This window comes from Crassostrea angulata, chromosome 5 (genome assembly GCF_025612915.1).
Source record: "Crassostrea angulata isolate pt1a10 chromosome 5, ASM2561291v2, whole genome shotgun sequence".
In the NCBI taxonomy this organism is placed as follows: domain Eukaryota; kingdom Metazoa; phylum Mollusca; class Bivalvia; order Ostreida; family Ostreidae; genus Magallana; species Magallana angulata.
Window position 1 is genome coordinate 58636046 of NC_069115.1, and position 17788 is coordinate 58653833.

General features: G+C 32.5%; 1 protein-coding gene across 2 annotated transcripts; it reads left to right on the forward strand.

Annotated features, from left to right (window-relative positions):
- Window positions 1-3: 3 nt before the first annotated feature.
- Window positions 4-9988, forward strand: LOC128184266 (uncharacterized). 2 transcript variants are annotated; one of them, XM_052853695.1, is made up of 8 exons: window positions 4-502; window positions 1308-1524; window positions 6004-6224; window positions 6746-6905; window positions 7161-7261; window positions 7425-7727; window positions 9197-9344; window positions 9500-9988. In XM_052853695.1, the coding sequence occupies exons 2-8, from the start codon at window positions 1311-1313 to the stop codon at window positions 9784-9786; spliced, it is 1434 nt and encodes a 477-aa protein (XP_052709655.1). In that variant the 5' UTR covers window positions 4-502; window positions 1308-1310; the 3' UTR covers window positions 9787-9988. The 2 variants fall into 2 exon arrangements, with proteins under 2 accessions (XP_052709655.1, XP_052709656.1); XM_052853696.1 differs by having other exon boundaries at window positions 6-502; window positions 7161-7255.
- Window positions 9989-17788: the final 7800 nt, after the last annotated feature.

Below are 17788 nucleotides of genomic sequence, written 5' to 3' on the forward strand. Positions count from 1 at the left end.
TGCAATGGCGCTACCTTCATATCTCAAATGAATCACCTAAGAAAGCATTATACATAGTTGATCTTCGTTCATTTTACGAATCTTGACTTTTCCACTTTCAGTTCATCTGGATTATACAAATGATTACATAATAAACACATCGAGTTTTTGTGGATATTTAACTTGGTTTTAATACACTAGGATTACCATTATAAGGACCATGAGCCGAAGTTATACATTCAGAGGAATGAAAGACGGAATCCGCCTTTCAAATTTCGACTACAGTCCGCCTAAGTCAGGGTGGAATTTTTTCGTACGGGCTCTGTTAAAATTCAAGACTTTAAACAAGAATGTGTCATCGGATCATAAATCTAGAAAACCCACTGTATTAACACTGTAGACATTCAAAGTGAAAGTGCATGATTTAAAGGAAAGTCAGGAAGGCTGCCTGATTGTAGATTGATGATTATCTTGTGACCAGTTGCAACGGATATCCGTTATCGAACTGATTTTGAATGAGAAGGTAAATATATTCTTAGTTCTATTTTTAAACAGGGACCATAAATTTTAATATTTTATCGAACGTTTGTATGAATTTCGTTCCTTTTGTACCCTTGTTCCATCTGGTACAGTCCCAGAACTAGTATATTCAAAATGAACGTTCCTCAAATCATGCCATTTTCCCTTTGCATAGGAAAACTGTTTTAAAACCTTTTCTGAACAAACAGAAATGCTGCGTTACTGTAGTGATATTTCTATGTATACTATCGTCTTATCCTTAAATCAAGGTCACACTGTGCCCGTAAATGACACCGTAAATGACATGAAATAATAAAAATAAATCGGTAGGTATGATAGGCAAGTTGTATTGATTATAAGTACATCATTTTCAGAAAAGGGCCCTGATTCAGTTTTTTGCATAAAAAGCGACATCTCGATCATGCGTATCATGCGCGGATCCAGAAAATTTTTCCAGGGGGGGTCCGAAGGATAATTGTGTTTACCAGGGGGGGTCCGAGGCATATTTTCGCGATAATTTTACTATGTAAATTTAATAAATTTTCATTTTCCAGGGGGGGGGGGGGGTCGGGACCCCCCCGACCCCCCCTCTAGATCTGCGCATGCGTATCTTCACACACTAGTTAATTCGAAAAAAGAAAAGAAAAACATTTATCATTGGCACAGGCTTTAGATGGTAAAACATTCTAATATTGTTTTTCATTTTTTTTCTTTTATCGGTATTTATCAGCTCATCAATCATTGGTAAGGTTTTCAATTTAAATGATAATCATAATAGTTACGTACAATTTTATAATTTGTATTCAAAGAAAATGGATGCTGATAAAGACACTTACCAATTTCACCCAGAACGGACACACCAGGGACTTGCCTTGGTGATTGCTAACTTTACAGAAGGAGAAGACAGGAGAGAAGGCGCTGATTCTGACCTCAAGTACATGAAGAAAACATTTAAACGACTGGGATTCAAAGTAGATTGTCATGAGAATATGACAAAATCAGACCTGGACTCGTTATTGAATGGCTGTAAGTAATTTTTTTGGTGACATCTAAAAAGAATAAGATGAGAAATTCAATTTTGATATATCTAATAAAAAGTCAGGGTAAGTCGTGCATGAGATTAAAATTATGTACTGATAAATAATATACAACATTCGATGTACGGTATATCACTTCCTTTTTAGCTCACCGAGACGAAGTCGGGGGTAGCTTATTTTATACCCCCGGCGTCGGCGTCCGGACCTGGTTAAAGTTTTTGTTGCGGGTCCTGTATCTAAGTTACTACTTGTCCTATCTTCACTAAATGTGCATGGATGATGCATCCGGACCTACTTGTGGACTTGAAACACTTGGGTGCTGAATCTGGGTCCTAAATTTCAGATGCTGGAGGAGGTTAAGGTTTTAGAGCTGGTTAAAGTTTTTAGAGCAGGTGCCCTCTGATGTTTATATCTTAGATATTACTTGTCCTAATTTCACCAAACTTGGATGGATGATGCGTCTTATGATACTGATACACCTGACAGGCTTGAATGCTGAATCTGAGCCATAGGTGTCGGATGCTGGATGAGGTTTAGTTTTTTTTGGAACAGATCACATGTTTAATAGATGATATTATTTCAAACTTGCATAAGTGATTTAACTATAATATAAATGAATGGCAGAGGTAGCTTCAGATGCAGAGCCTGATCTCCATTACCAAGGATGCTAAAAATATATCTTAGTTATTATTAGTCCTAACTTCACCAAACTTGCATGTCTTATGATACTGATGCACTTGACAGGCTTGAATGCTGAATATGAATGAGCCATAGGTTTCAATTGCTGGAGGAGGCTAGGATTTTTAGAGCAGGGTAAATTTTTTAGAGCAGGTGCCCTCTGATGATTATATCTTATATAGTTATTACTGGTCTTAACTTCACTAAACTTGCATGGATGATGCGCATTATGATACAGATGCACCTCACAGGGGCTTGGTTGTTGGATATTGAATTTCCTAATTATTTGTTCCCGAAGAAAAAATTGATTAAAATTGGTAATCTTATGTGTATTTCTGTGTATTGCAATAAATAAATTCACTGAAACCCCCCGTTTCAGTCATGTTAAAAAAGTGTATTCAATGTACATTAAAAAAAGTAAAGGGACGACACTCGCCATCTTGGATTTATAGGGGGTCCTCGTTTCAAGCTATGTTTTATACAAGTTCTTCCATTTCTCGAACGATTTCTGACGAGATCTAGGTTGGAAAATATTCAAATGACTTATTCCTATCGTCTGACTACATCTGTATGCTGCATAATAAACACATCGTTCCGAAATGTACTAGATAACTTGCCAAACTTATCGAAAGCAACGGAAGTTTACTTTTGAGTGACGTAAATTCTCTATATAATCACTGAGATGTTCCGAAAATGTATGATAAATCTAGAGAGAGCAAAAACTCCGCGAAAAGGTATTCCTCTTGGTTTATCCAATGTTTTCGGATCTCCTCAGTGATTACATGGAGAGTTTGCATCAACTTCCGTTGCTTTCGATAAGTTTGGCAAGTATCTAGTACATTTCGGAACGATGTGTTTATTATGCAGCGTACAGATGTAGTCAGACGATAGGAATAAGTCATTTGAATATTTTCCAACCTAGATCTCGTCAGAAATCGTTCGAGAAATGGAAGAACTTGTATAAAACATAGCTTGAAACGAGGACCCCCTATACATCCAAGATGGCGAGTGTCGTCCCTTTACTTTTTTTAATGTACATTGAATACACTTTTTTAACATGACTGAAACGGGGGGTTTCAGTGAATTTATTTATTGCAATACACAGAAATACACATAAGATTACCAATTTTAATCAATTTTTTCTTCGGGAACAAATAATTAGGAAATTCAATATCCAACAACCAAGCCCCTGTGATGCACCTGACAGGCTTGATTGCTGAATCTGAACCATATGTGTCGGATGCTGGATGAGGTTTAGTTTTTTGGAACAGGTCACACGTTTTATTGATAACTTGCATAATTAAATGATTTAACTATGATATAAATGAATGGTAGAGGTAACTTCAGATGCAGAGCCTGATCTCCATTATCAAGGATGCTAAAAAAATTTCCTACCTCACTCAAACCTGCCTGATAGATGTGTTGGGTGATAATGATATAACATGATTCCTGTGATATAGTATTCAATGATATGATACATTATTGTTTTATATGATACAATATGCTATATTGTAAAAAGTTATATGCATGATACGGTATGTTATTGTATCCAGTTTTTGTATATTATGTTATGATATAGTACTATGATATTATTATGTATAGTATTGTTTATTATTTGGTACACGTTTTCGTGAATGTTGCAGAATACCCTCCGACGTCGAGAAATGTTGTTTTGAAATATAAAAGCCGAGGCGTAGCCGAGGCTTTTATTTCGAGACCGAGGAGGTTATCATGTAACATTCACGATAACAAGAACTTTATTTCTATTGTACTAACAGTCCAGTATTTCTACAGATCGTTTCTCCTATAGAGAGACGATCTAGGTCATTTTGACGGCTGTTCTGGGTAACCCCAACGGTTTTGTTAGTAATGTTTTTAACTGTGTATCGATCAAAGAATCACATGCAGACGGCATACTTTTTCTTTGGATTTTTAATACTCTTCACTTATATATAAAATATCTTTGAATCATATTCCTAATATTTTAATGGCAATTTAATACGATTATGTTACATGTACTACTTCTTATACATTTTATGTAAATACTCGCAGTGAAAATGTGCTAGGGAGGTCCTAGGAACAGCCGCATTGATCTCTTAAAAATAAACATTTGAGATAATACACATCGTTCAGACTGGAACTAACACGTGAAATTGGCATGGTTTAAAAAAAAAATTACGGTTTGAAGTGGTACTTTCATGATCATTGAAAGACAAGTAGGTATTTCTGATCTGATTATTTACTGATGACGTTGGTGGTATATTGGAGAATAATGCCCGCGGCATCTCTTTGACCTCGGCAATAACTGTTGTAGAATATACAATATTGTATAATATGACATTGTTTTGTAAATTATTTAATCGAATGATATTGTTTCACATTGTAATGCAATATATAATATTGTATCATATGATACGATATTGTATAAAATGATATTGGTTTATTTGATATATAGAGAATAATGCATACCCTTTTCCATATCACAGCTTGTGTCAGCCCGAGACTCCAATATCAGCTCGAGGGCCGAAGGCCCGAGGGTTGATATTGGTCGAGGGGTGATACAAGCTGTGATATGGAAAAGGGTATCTATTATTATATTTATTACATACTTAGTAATAAATTTGAAAAGAAAACCCATCAACTTGAACAAATTGATTATTCATATTTGAAAAAAGTCTGGACATGTACATCATTTAATAAACATATGAGTTCTTCTTGTTTTAACAAACATGAAGCTACAGAACGGATTTTCATCAGGTTTTAAAAGGTGACGGCTTTAAAACATTTGCTAGCATTTGAAGTTTTCAACTGCACTGAAAAATGTCGACTGTAACTGACAAATGTTTTATTTATCGTCTGTAAACATGCAAAAATGCCGAAGCGAAAAAAGGCAGAGGAGTTCCTCAAGGGGTGTGATACGGATCCGTATCAGCCCTGGAGGGCTGATAACCTGTATCAGCCCCGGAGGCCGATACGGATTTTGTGATGTCATCTGTATCACATGTGCAAAAAACCCGTATTTATTACTAAGTATGTAATAAATTACTATATCACATGTAATTGTATCATATGATATGATAAAATGTTTTATCAAATTATATGGTATCATATAATACAATATCATCTGATGTATCAAATATGATACAATATCTTACAATAAGTATCATACTATATTATACAGAAGAATGTCATATGTTACAATATTGTGATGTATTATGTGATTTGATACAGTATCATATAATATTGTATTGTTTTATATAATTTATTAGATATTATGATTTTGTATTATGTGATTAAATACAAGTATGTATAACACGATACAATGGCATATTATATGTTACAATATCATATTGCATCATTATTTATTACAGTATTATATTGTATTAAATGATATATTGTTAGTAAATATCATAGGATGCAATATCAGATTCTATATTATTGTATTGATAAACATTGTATCTAATAATGCTTTATGAAATAAACATGATTATCATACAATTTTTTAACATATGATATACGAATTTGTGTGAAAACAGTATCCATGAATATCCAAGATCATTAACTATGATTTTCATATAATATGATAAAGGTGATGCTCATAAAGGTGATGCTTCGTCTCGGTGAGTTTTGTAATCTGTGGTTACCTTTATTTGTTTAATATCCTGGTTTTATTTTTTTGGTTTTTTTTTTGTTTTTTAAATTTGGTTTTGTTTTGTTTTGTTGTGTTTATCAAGATATTGATATCTTTTTTTATCATTATTTTTGTTTTTTCGTTTCGTTTATTTTTTAGACTCGGGACAAAAACTGTTGACAAGTTATGATTGTTTTGTATTCGCTATCAGCTCCCATGGTATGGAATTTGTTCAGAAAGACAAAATGGGGAATAGTGTACACCAACATGCCATTAAAACGTTTGACGACCAGTTTGTATATACCAGTGAAATCCTGGATCACTTCAATGACACAAACTGCAAAGCTTTAAAAAACAAACCCAAACTATTCTTTATTCAGGTATGGGTCTCCACTTTGTGTGTTACGAGTAAAATTCCATAGAAATAGCTAAACGTTCTCCACAACAATCAATTAAAACCATTAAGAAACAATTATTATAACAGTTGAGGGTTTTCTGTTTTACAGTGCATTAGTAAGTCATTTTTAAGGTCAATATTATAATTAATTTTTATTCTTTTTTTGTGGGTTTTTTTGACAAAGGTAACCTATGTAAAATAAAACCAAGTAAAATATATGTAAAATAGATTGTAAAAGCTGGAAATGATAAGGAAAATTAAAAACAGGGTTTAATGCACATTCGAACTGAATAAGCAAATTGAAAAAAATGATTTTAGTTTATTTTTATATAATAATATTGTATTGTATTCCATTGTATTTTATCTTATTATATTTATATTTCAAAAATAACTATTCAAAAGCTGGTAAAATCGGATTCCTGATGTTTGGATGATATGGGTTACTCGTCATTAAATGCTTGAGTATAAATGACATCTACATGTCTTATTAACGTCTATTTCCAGGCCTGCAGGATTCCGCACACCAAAGCTACAAAGACTGAACGCATCAAAGGGATCGGTTTTGACTCCGGAGTTCATCTTCCTAGTAGAGGAGACGAACATGACCAGAGAACTGCAGGGGACCTGACAGATTTTGATGGATCTACCTGTGAAACTGACACAGGTTTTTGTTGAAGTTTACAGCCTAACGATTTTGATTATTGTAACACTTAAGATAAAAAGGGTATTGTTCAAATGTATTGAACATCATTGTCTTTGAGATGCAAAGTAACATTTGCCTGAAAAATGGAATTCATTTTGATATTTATATTTTCATTCATATAATATACTAAAATTTTACACAGTCCATATTTGACGATTTAGAGTGAACATGAGTGAAGATTTTCCTTTAGAATTCATAAATATCGTCCTCTTTCAGATTCTGACAGTGAAAGTGATGATGTTTCAGACACCGATGTAGAGGAGGATGAGTCATCTTTATTTGACATTGAAATCACTGCTAGAGGTCATGAGGTACTAGTATGTAATATAATAAGTCTGAAATTAATTAAGCGATTAAAGTATTAAACACTTCACTGAACACTTATTACATAGTAAATATTAGTGAAATTAAGATATTTGTTTCGGACCTGAATATATAACACAGATAATTATGTTTCAATTAAACATATTTTGGAGATAGGAAAGAGAAAAAATCTGGCAGAATTTAGAAAAAAGACAAGCAGAAATTTTTAAAAAGCTGAAGAAAATGGAAAACCAGGTATGGCTTCTAGGGCGTGAATACATTGTAGCAGCCAAAGAAAACAGGAAACCGGAGAAAAAAGGTCCAAGGTCACCTATTGTTGGGAATTCACAGACTGCAGCCTATGAAAATAAGAAACCTAGTGTACACGATAATGAAGAACTAAACTCACAGAATGCAGCAAGTGAGAATGATGAAGAACCATGTCCACACGACTCAGCTGATGAGAAACCCAATCCTCAGGTAATATCTATACTCAGAGACAATGCCCAATCTTCAGGTAATATCTATACTCAGAGATAATGCCTTGGTATACATGAGAAACCCAATCCTCAGGTAATATCTATACTCAGAGACAATGCCTTGGTATGTACATGAGAAACCCAATCCGCAGGTAATATCTATACTCAGAGACAATGCCTTGGTATACATGAGAAACACAATCCTCAGGTAATATCTATACTCAGAGACAATGCCTTGGTATACATGAGAAACCCAATCCTCAGGTAATATCTATACTCAGAGACAATGCCTTGGTATACATGAGAAACACAATCCTCAGGTAATATCTATACTCAGAGACAATGCCTTGGTATACATGAGAAACCCAATCCTCAGGTAATATCTATACTCAGAGACAATGCCTTGGTATACATGATATCCACTGTATATTCATTTTAATGATAAAAGGAATGATAGCAACCTTCATTTGCTATACATTTTTCTTAATGGTAGATAAACGCTTATCAGTATGAATTAGGGGTAAATTAAGATTGACTTCATGACAATCAGCTAGACACCTATATATATATATACATATATGTATATGATATGTGCTGTTTAGTTATAAAGGCTATTTTACTTGGTAAAACCATATCACTAGGCGGTCTTAAGATTACCATGACTTGATATGATATACGCCATAGAATTAGTATAGTGAATAACTTTCAACAGAACACATTTTTTGTGATTTATAATTTTGTTTTAATCCATAATCGCAAGAGATCTAAGAAAGCACATTATTTATTAGTAAAAAAACATTATTTCCATCATCTCATATTGGTTTCTATGACAAATAATACAATATTTACATGATAATAATTTAGTCGATGAATAAACTTTAATTCCACAGTGATTTTCTGTTAATATTTAAATTAAATGATACAGAAATATCTTTGAAATCTAGACTTTTTTTGAGGATGACTATAGCAAGAAATGATACTTATACGTATTTTGGGCTTTTAATTTTTTTTCTAATATTATTTTTGGTGTTGAGGTAAATATGTGATGTATTTTAAGCTGTCATGTAAAGCCATGACTTACTAGCTTTGAACGCACAAATATACATACCATTAATTTGTTGGTGTTTCCCATATGCATGCATTTTTTTTTTGTGTGTGTAGTAAATAAATTTGGAAAGTTTGTGATATCCACAATAGAGTAGCTTCGCATTTGTCTTGAAGATCATTTCCAACTGATTATGATCGTACAATTAAGACTGCCTAAATGACTCTTTGTATTATCCTACAATACATGTATCATTGTTCGCTAGAAGATATTTTTTATATAACGCTGTTGTGTTTCTCTTTAAATTTTTAACGATATTTAAGACCTGGTGCTTCAAGAAAGATCTTTGCTTGCAGCAAAGCTTATTCTATAAATAAAATTCCATATTTTTTATGTAGTTTATCTTTAAATTGATTGTTTTATAGTATTCACCAGAAGTGAATGCTGACCATGAAGATGATATCGACCCAGCAAAAGGACAAAAGGTTTACTTTACAAACACCTCAGCTCCAGTAGAGTTCACCTTGGTCCCCTGTCACAACGATATGCTCATCATGTTTGCCTCCCCTCAAGGTCAGTCAGTTATTTTTTTTTCTCCCTCTTTACATTTAATGATTTTAATCATTACATCTCATTAAGTAAATTTTTTTAAAATTTAGGATTTTGGAGATTAAGCATGAATTGTAATAAAATTGATATTCTTTTATCGGATTTTTTCATTTTCAAAGGTCATTACGCATTTAGAAGAAAAACAGACGGAAGTTACATGTTGCGGTTATTGTACGAGTCTGTAGAGAAATACTATGTAAATGGTCGTCTTACAGGGAATCATACTAACTTTCTAGATGTATTGAGGGATGTTACAACCCGGATGTCTAAAACGAAATTCATGGGTTCTATGGAATACACCATTGTGTCATGTGTCGTCCATAAACTGAGAAAAGATGTCATCTTTACTCACGGAACAAATATGAGCAGGACAAAATTTACAATCAAGCCCTGTGACTTGGAATGATTTGATTCTTAGGCAATTATTTTTTACGCGATCAAAATGGAATTACTATTAATTTACTAGTTTATTATATTCACGTTGTTAACAAAAAAAAAGAATTATTCTAGGAATCTTTACTACCATCGGTGCATTGGGATTATATAATATTCATTTAATAAACGTATGACAGTGGGTGTTTATTACATTTAATAAACGTATAATTGTAGGTGTTTATTACACTTGTTACATAATTAGTTCATAAAACACCTGTAAAAATTCCGGAGTACAATGTGCAATCGTATTAAAAATCTGAAGTCGCCACCTAACAGTGAATTTAGAATTAAAAAGTTATATATTTAAATCGAAGAACAATCGTTTTCACAATCTAAAGTATCCTCAAAATATTGAAGACATATAAAAGGAAAGTTGGTTTACATTATGTAAAGGAATATCAAGATAGCAGCCTGTTTTTCGATTGATGAATAACTTTGTGAACAGTTACTACGGAAATCTGCTATCGAGTTGATTATAAATGAGTAGGCAAATATTCAATCTTTACTTAAACAGTGACAAGAATTTCAAAACGAATCATATTTCGAAAGTTCGTATGATTTGCCCTCTGTTTTTAGACTTGTTGCTAGTGACACATCACAAGCCAGTGTTGTAGGGATGTCCAAACGAATCATATTTCGAAAGTTCGTATGATTTGCCCTCTGTTTTTAGACTTGTTGCTTGTGACACATCACAAGCCAGTGTTGTAGTGATATCCTTTCAATTTTAATTAAATGTAATTTTGTATAAACTTTAATTAATTACGACTTTATCTTGTGATTTACCAGTTGTAAACTCGTTCGCGGGGATTTCTTTCGTCACCAAGTTATCATCGAGTTACATAGCTTACAATTCTTATAACTTTTGTTTAAAATTTGGAATCTTGAAATAAAAATTCCAGTTTAAGACTTAAAATGAATGTGTAAACGTTAGGAACTGTTTATTTATGCTTAGAATGAATAAGAAGATAGACAAAACAGCTTCAAAAAGATTTTTACTGGTATATTGAACCTATGTAATCAAAAACAGGGCACGAGCCTTGTTTACATGACAAAATCGTGACAATGTCCCTTTATACAGTGACAAGAATTTCAAAACAAATCATAATTCGAAAATTCGTAAAATTTGCCATCTTTTTATAGCTTTGTTGCTTGTGACACTGGATATGCTAGATTCTGGTAATGTTCTTTCAATTTCCATTGAACGTAAATTTTTATCATTTTTTGTTTATTACGACTCTATCTTGCGATTTACCAGTTGTAAACTCGTTCAAATGGATCATTTTTTATCCCAGAGACTCTATAGGTATTTCTTGACATATTGAAGAGACTTTAAAAGCTGAATTAAAATAAAATTAGGCATCAAACTGTTGTTTATTTATGATTTAATTAGTCAAATTACCTAAGAATATACAACGTGTTTTTTCGAGAAAAGTTAAGATGGATTAAAAATTGTTGTGTTTTTTTTTTCAAATAAAAACGGTTTATTTTAATCCAGTTAATATGTTTATATAACCTATAGGTTGATCCAGGTTTTTTTAATGTTCTGAAAAGTGTATAAAGTGATGCAATCGATTTTATCTGTCACAGATATGTTCATCAATTTCCATTTAAAAGTATAAGACATTGCCAAAACAGATACCCTGGTTCAGTTTCTTGCATGAAAAAGAGACACAATGATATGGACATTTGAACATGTTCATCTTCAGACACAAGGTTCTTGGTAACACGTCCTGGTACAAAATAAAAAAAGAAGAAGAAAAACATTATTAGCACAGGCTTTACAAGCATTAGATGGATAAAAACGTAATGCATGATGAATTGCATTTTGGCGGAGTGTTGATTCTTAAGTGTTTAGACTGTAGCCCCTGTACAATTCTTGGTCCCACAAAAGGTTCAAAGTTTGGATAATATATATGATTATATCAAGTTGTTTTAAGATCTTCGTGAATGCTTTAGTGCTCATGCAGACATGTGACATGATTATAAATTATTTTGTTACCAAACGGTCTTTATCTTTTACATTGGGATATCTGAAGAAAATATTGAAAATCTTCTTATACAACGATATTTTCTTCTACTCTGTCCAGATATTTTGTAAATGATTCCAAAAAGATGATTTTTTGTGACTGTTGTTGCTCATGTGAACAAAATGACCCATAGACCTCTTATTTTCATACAAAGTTTTAGCGCTGTTGTTTTGGGTATGTTTTTATACATGGGAAGTCGTTCTTATCATTTCGTTTTGTCAATGTTTTAGATCCACAGCAAAAAGGATTTAAAAGTTATGCCTGTTTTGTATTTGCAATCAGCTCCCATGGAGTGGATTTGTTCAGAAAGACGAAAAATGGGATAGTGTATACTAACATGCTATTGAAACAGTTGACGGATTACATATTAAAACTAGTGATATTCTGGCCAACTTGTTTATTCAGGTATGAAAATACACGTTTTTAAAGAAGAATTCAGTAGAATATGCCATAGAACCTTTACGACTAACAATTTGAAACTAAAAAATCAAAGGTAATACTTAGACATCTGTTTAACGATACATTTGAACTTTTATTATGTTTCAATTCTGTTTCGAATTATTTATTTGATTTGGTAAGCAAACCGAATTATGGAGCTATGGAGGCTATTTTGAATTTAGATTGGGCATATCATATATATGAATTTGCAAATAGAAAATATTGCGGTCAAACTTTGCGGGAAGAAATGGCATAAGGAATACTAATCTCACAGAAGTAGATATGTATAAAGAAAATAATTTAGTAAAATGAGGGCGGTTCATAATAGGTGTTTTTTTGTGGAAATCTTGAGTTTATATCAACATACACTGGAATTAGTATTAGACGTTTTTATCTTGAATATTCACTTTAGTTCCAATGTACCAGAGAAATCTTTTTTTAACAAAATCATTAGTAACAATGAAATTATTCTTAATCATTCACAAAATTGAAATGACTTACGAACAAAAATAATCTTTCTCATGATAATGCTGTCACATATTTTCAATAGTAGAAAAAAAAGTGTCACCCGAACATCCTTTTTATTACTACAATCATATTATTAATCGTGTATTTTAAAATGTACGTCAATATTTATTCATTACATAAATCGATAGTGTTTTTTATTACCAAAGTTGATAAAATGTTTATTAGAAATTTCTATCTTTTTTACAAAAAGATGTATAGGAAGATATGTTATCATTATCTGGTTTCATCACTGAAACCACAGCTAAAGATCAAGAGGTGTGTAAGTAAGTGAAGAATTATAAAATTAGTTTACGAGACTGATGTTTCAACTGCGTTGTGGACTCAAATTATTTGTTCTTTATCAAAGCTCACAATACATATGTTCCAGAACGCAGAACCCATTCTACAGGCTAAAGCTAATGATAATGAACTACATAGGCTACAAGTCAATATAATTGAAGGACCCAATTCACAATCTACAACAGGTGAAAATGAGGAAACTATACCACAGAATGTAGCTGATGGGATTAAAGAACACAGTCCAAAGTCAAATTGGTTACATAATCTTGAGATGATTGTTCAGTGTAAATCCTATATTAGCGAAAATAAAAAAAGGCAAGTGACAAATAACTTCATGGCAATCCAATAAATATCTTTGAATAAATAATTTTGAAATGAGTGTTTCATTTACCGTGTATTGCATAGTAAAATTCATAATGCTTTACTGTAGGGCAATCGGTACATGGTATTATCTTAGAAAAATTACACAAACTTGCTTTTGAAAGAAAGAGATTCTTGTGCTATATACGGTTAGTTGTAGTATCTTTAAAGACACTATGAAATGATATGAAGAAAAAAAATAATTAGGAGTCATGCGCGGATCTAGAGGGGGGGGGGGGGGGGGTCGGGGGGTCCCGACCCCCCCCCCCCCCCCTGGAAAATGAAAATTTATGAAATTTACATAGTAAAATTATCGCGAAAATATGCCTCGGACCCCCCTGGCAAACACAATTATCCTTCGGACCCCCCCTGGAAAAATTTTCTGGATCCGCGCATGGGAGTCTTAAGTTCTATTTCCATTATCTTAAATTGTTTCCGTGACAAAATAGAAATAGTTCAGTATTATACATATACTCTCTGATAAATTCTCTCTCAGCATTATGTTAGTTATGAAATAAAGGAATTTCAAAACATCAAAATTTCAAGAAATATTTTAATACAAGATTATGAAAATAAACTACCATTTTACAGTCCATATTACTCACTCAATGCATTTGGACTTTTAAAGCTCATTACGCATTTAGAAGAAAATCAGATGGATGTTACATGTAACGGTTGTTGTGCGAGTCTGTAGAGAAATACTATGTTAATGTTCGTCTTACAGGGAGTCATTCTAGATGTATTGAGGGTAGCTACAATATGCTACGAATGTCTAAAATAAAGTTTATAGGTTCTAAGGAATACACCAATGTGCCATGTTTCGTTCATAAACTGAGAAAAGATGTCATTTTTTCTCACGAAAAAAATATTAGCAGTCCAAAATTTCTAATCAATTTGTCATCGTGTGACATTTTACTTTTAGAGCAACCTTAAGTGAGCCCAAATGGATACTACACATCGACTGATTCAAGTAATTGATCAGTAATTGATCAGTAATTGATCAGTAATTGAAATATCTACACAGTACCTGATATTCAAAAGTGTGAATTGAACGAATTAGTATAGTTATAGGTTTGTGTAGGTTTTAGAAGAATTTAAACAAATGAGCTCTGTTCAAAGATATAGGAAAATATTTAATAATTTAAAAAACTAAAATATCTATAAACCTTTCTTCGATTAATTGATAGGTTAAAGATTAAAAACCATATTTAATAAAACGAGGAATACCACTGAGCCTTTTTATTATAACTCCATTGGTCTAATTTACATCTTTTAAAAAAAATATTCAAAAAGCAATCCATTGCATGATTTATTGCACGGTAATATTGACAATTCCCAGTGTCGTTGTCCGTGATAACACTACGAATCGAATTTGAACTATAAAGTCTTATACATCAATAACCTTTAAAATACCTAACATCAAAATCGCTATAAATCATATACATATAGGTAATTAGGGATCATTCTTTGAGTATTATGAGTAGATCAGACACGGTTGGGGTAATCAAATTCATATACATAAAGGTAATTAGGGATCATTCTTTGAGAATTATGAGTAGATCAGACACGGTTGGGGTAATCAAATTCATATACATATAGGTAATTAGAGATCATTCTTTGAGTATTATGAGTAGATCAGACACGGTTGGGGTAATCAAATTCATATACATATAGGTAATTGGGGATCATTCTTTGAGTATTATGAGTAGATCAGACACGGTTGGGGTAATCAAATTCATATACATATAGGTAATTAGAGATCATTCTTTGAGTATTATGAGTAGATCAGACACGGTTGGGGTAATCAAATTCATATACATATAGATAATAAGGGATCATTCTTTGAGCATTATGAGTAGATCAGACACGGTTGGGGTAATCAAATTCATATACATATAGATAATTAGAGATCATTCTTTGAGCATTATGAGTAGATCAGACACGGTTGGGGTAATCAAATTCATATACATATAGGTAATTAGAGATCATTCTTTGAGCATTATGAGTAGATCAGACACGGTTGGGGTAATCAAATTCATATACATATAGGTAATTAGAGATCATTCTTTGAGTATTATGAGTAGATCAGACACGGTTTGGGTAATCAAATTCATATACATAAAGGTAATTAGGGATCATTCTTTGAGAATTATGAGTAGATCAGACACGGTTGGGGTAATCAAATTCATATACATATAGGTAATTAGAGATCATTCTTTGAGTATTATGAGTAAATCAGACACGGTTGGGGTAATCAAATTCATATACATATAGGTAATTAGAGATCATTCTTTGAGTATTATGAGTAGATCAGACACGGTTGGGGTAATCAAATTCATATACATATAGATAATTAGAGATCATTCTTTGAGTATTATGAGTAGATCAGACACGGTTGGGGTAATCAAATTCATATACATATAGGTAATAAGAGATCATTCTTTGAGTATTATGAGTAGATCAGACACGGTTGGGGTAATCAAATTCATATACATATAGGTAATTAGGGATCATTCTTTGAGAGTTATGAGTAGATCAGACACGGTTGGGGTAATCAAATTCATATACATATAGGTAATTAGAGATCATTCTTTGAGTATTATGAGTAGATCAGACACGGTTGGGGTAATCAAATTCATATACATATAGGTAATTAGAGATCATTCTTTGAGTATTATGAGTAAATCAGACACGGTTGGGGTAATCAAATTCATATACATATAGGTAATTAGAGATCATTCTTTGAGTATTATGAGTAGATCAGACACGGTTGGGGTAATCAAATTCATATACATATAGATAATTAGAGATCATTCTTTGAGTATTATGAGTAGATCAGACACGGTTGGGGTAATCAAATTCATATACATATAGGTAATAAGAGATCATTCTTTGAGTATTATGAGTAGATCAGACACGGTTGGGGTAATCAAATTCATATACATATAGGTAATTAGGGATCATTCTTTGAGTATTATGAGTAGATCAGACACGGCTGGGGTAATAAATTCATATACATATAGGTAATTAGAGATCATTCTTTGAGTATTATGAGTAGATCAGACACGGTTGGGGTAATCAAATTCATATACATATAGGTAATTAGGGATCATTCTTTGAGTATTATGAGTAGATCAGACACGGCTGGGGTAATAAATTCATATACATATAAGTCATTAGGGATCATTCTTTGAGAGTTATGAGTAGATCAGACACGGTTGGGGTAATCACATTCATCATGAACCACATAGGTCTTGTTAGATTTAATCACCCCGACCGTATTAAATCACATCATAATTCTCAAAGAATGATTCCTTATTCTTAAACTTAGCGAGTAAATGTTCATATCTATTGACATGTGATGATATAATGAATACTGTGTATTGTCAATTAATAAGAGATCAAATAAATTATTGCTGAATAGCTAGGCTGAATTAGTTTTGACCTTTGTCACAAGAGATAGGTAATAACAAATTAGCATACTAGAAAGGGTGAGGTATAGTAGATCACCGAATCTTGCCTATATATATATATATAGAGAGAGAGAGAGAGAGAGAGAGAGAGAGAGAGAGAGAGAGAGGATATCTAAATTGTGTTGTTTTATATTTGCTTTTTCCAACGAGTTGAAATGGTGTATATATATTCGCGCTTGGCAAGCCTCGCGAATATAACCATTTCAATGAGTTGGATAAAGGAAATTATAGATATTCTATTTATCTCATACAATTTGATTTATATTATAAAGCTTTTGAGACAGCCACTTATATGACCACCGAATTGATTTTTTTAAAGGTTAAAAACGATGATGCAACGTTGTGTTATGCGGTTATTGTGACCTTGCGCAATACAATTTATACGTCATATCGGAGATAAATCTAACTGTTTTAATGTAAAGTTTCACTGAAATAAAGCTTGAAATAATTTTTTAGCTCTAAATATTTTTTCTAAGAGCTAAATCACCTGATTAGATGGAAATACTGATCAGAAGACTTGAATTAAGTTTGTCGACATACACAAAGTTGCAAATGCTCGTTAGTTTGAATTTACTCGAACGATGAACAGTTGTTGATGTTTTCTAAAACACTAGCCTAACAATTCGGAATTTAAAATATTGAATATTGATGCTTACTGGTGGTGGAAAAAATTCTTAAGAAGCATTATTTCGGTAAGTTCTTGTTTATAAACACAACCAGAGCGTTCTGTTTTCATCGCGTCGCGAATGAATTCCTTGATAACTAACGTGATTTGCAGTTTTATAAACTACACAGTGGCGTCGGAAGCAAATTGAAAGTTGAAGGGGGGGGGGGGGGGGGCTAAACTTATCAAAAATCAAAAATCTTG

Bases quoted from the DNA above. Each gene is read 5' to 3' on its own strand.
- LOC128184266 (XM_052853695.1), top strand. From the start codon at position 1,311: ATGGATGCTGATAAAGACACTTACCAATTTCACCCAGAACGGACACAC. The intron at 6,906-7,160 runs GTTTTTGTTGAA...GTCCTCTTTCAG, and splicing joins TACCTGTGAAACTGACACAG to ATTCTGACAGTGAAAGTGAT. The intron at 9,345-9,499 runs GTCAGTCAGTTA...TCATTTTCAAAG, and splicing joins CATGTTTGCCTCCCCTCAAG to GTCATTACGCATTTAGAAGA.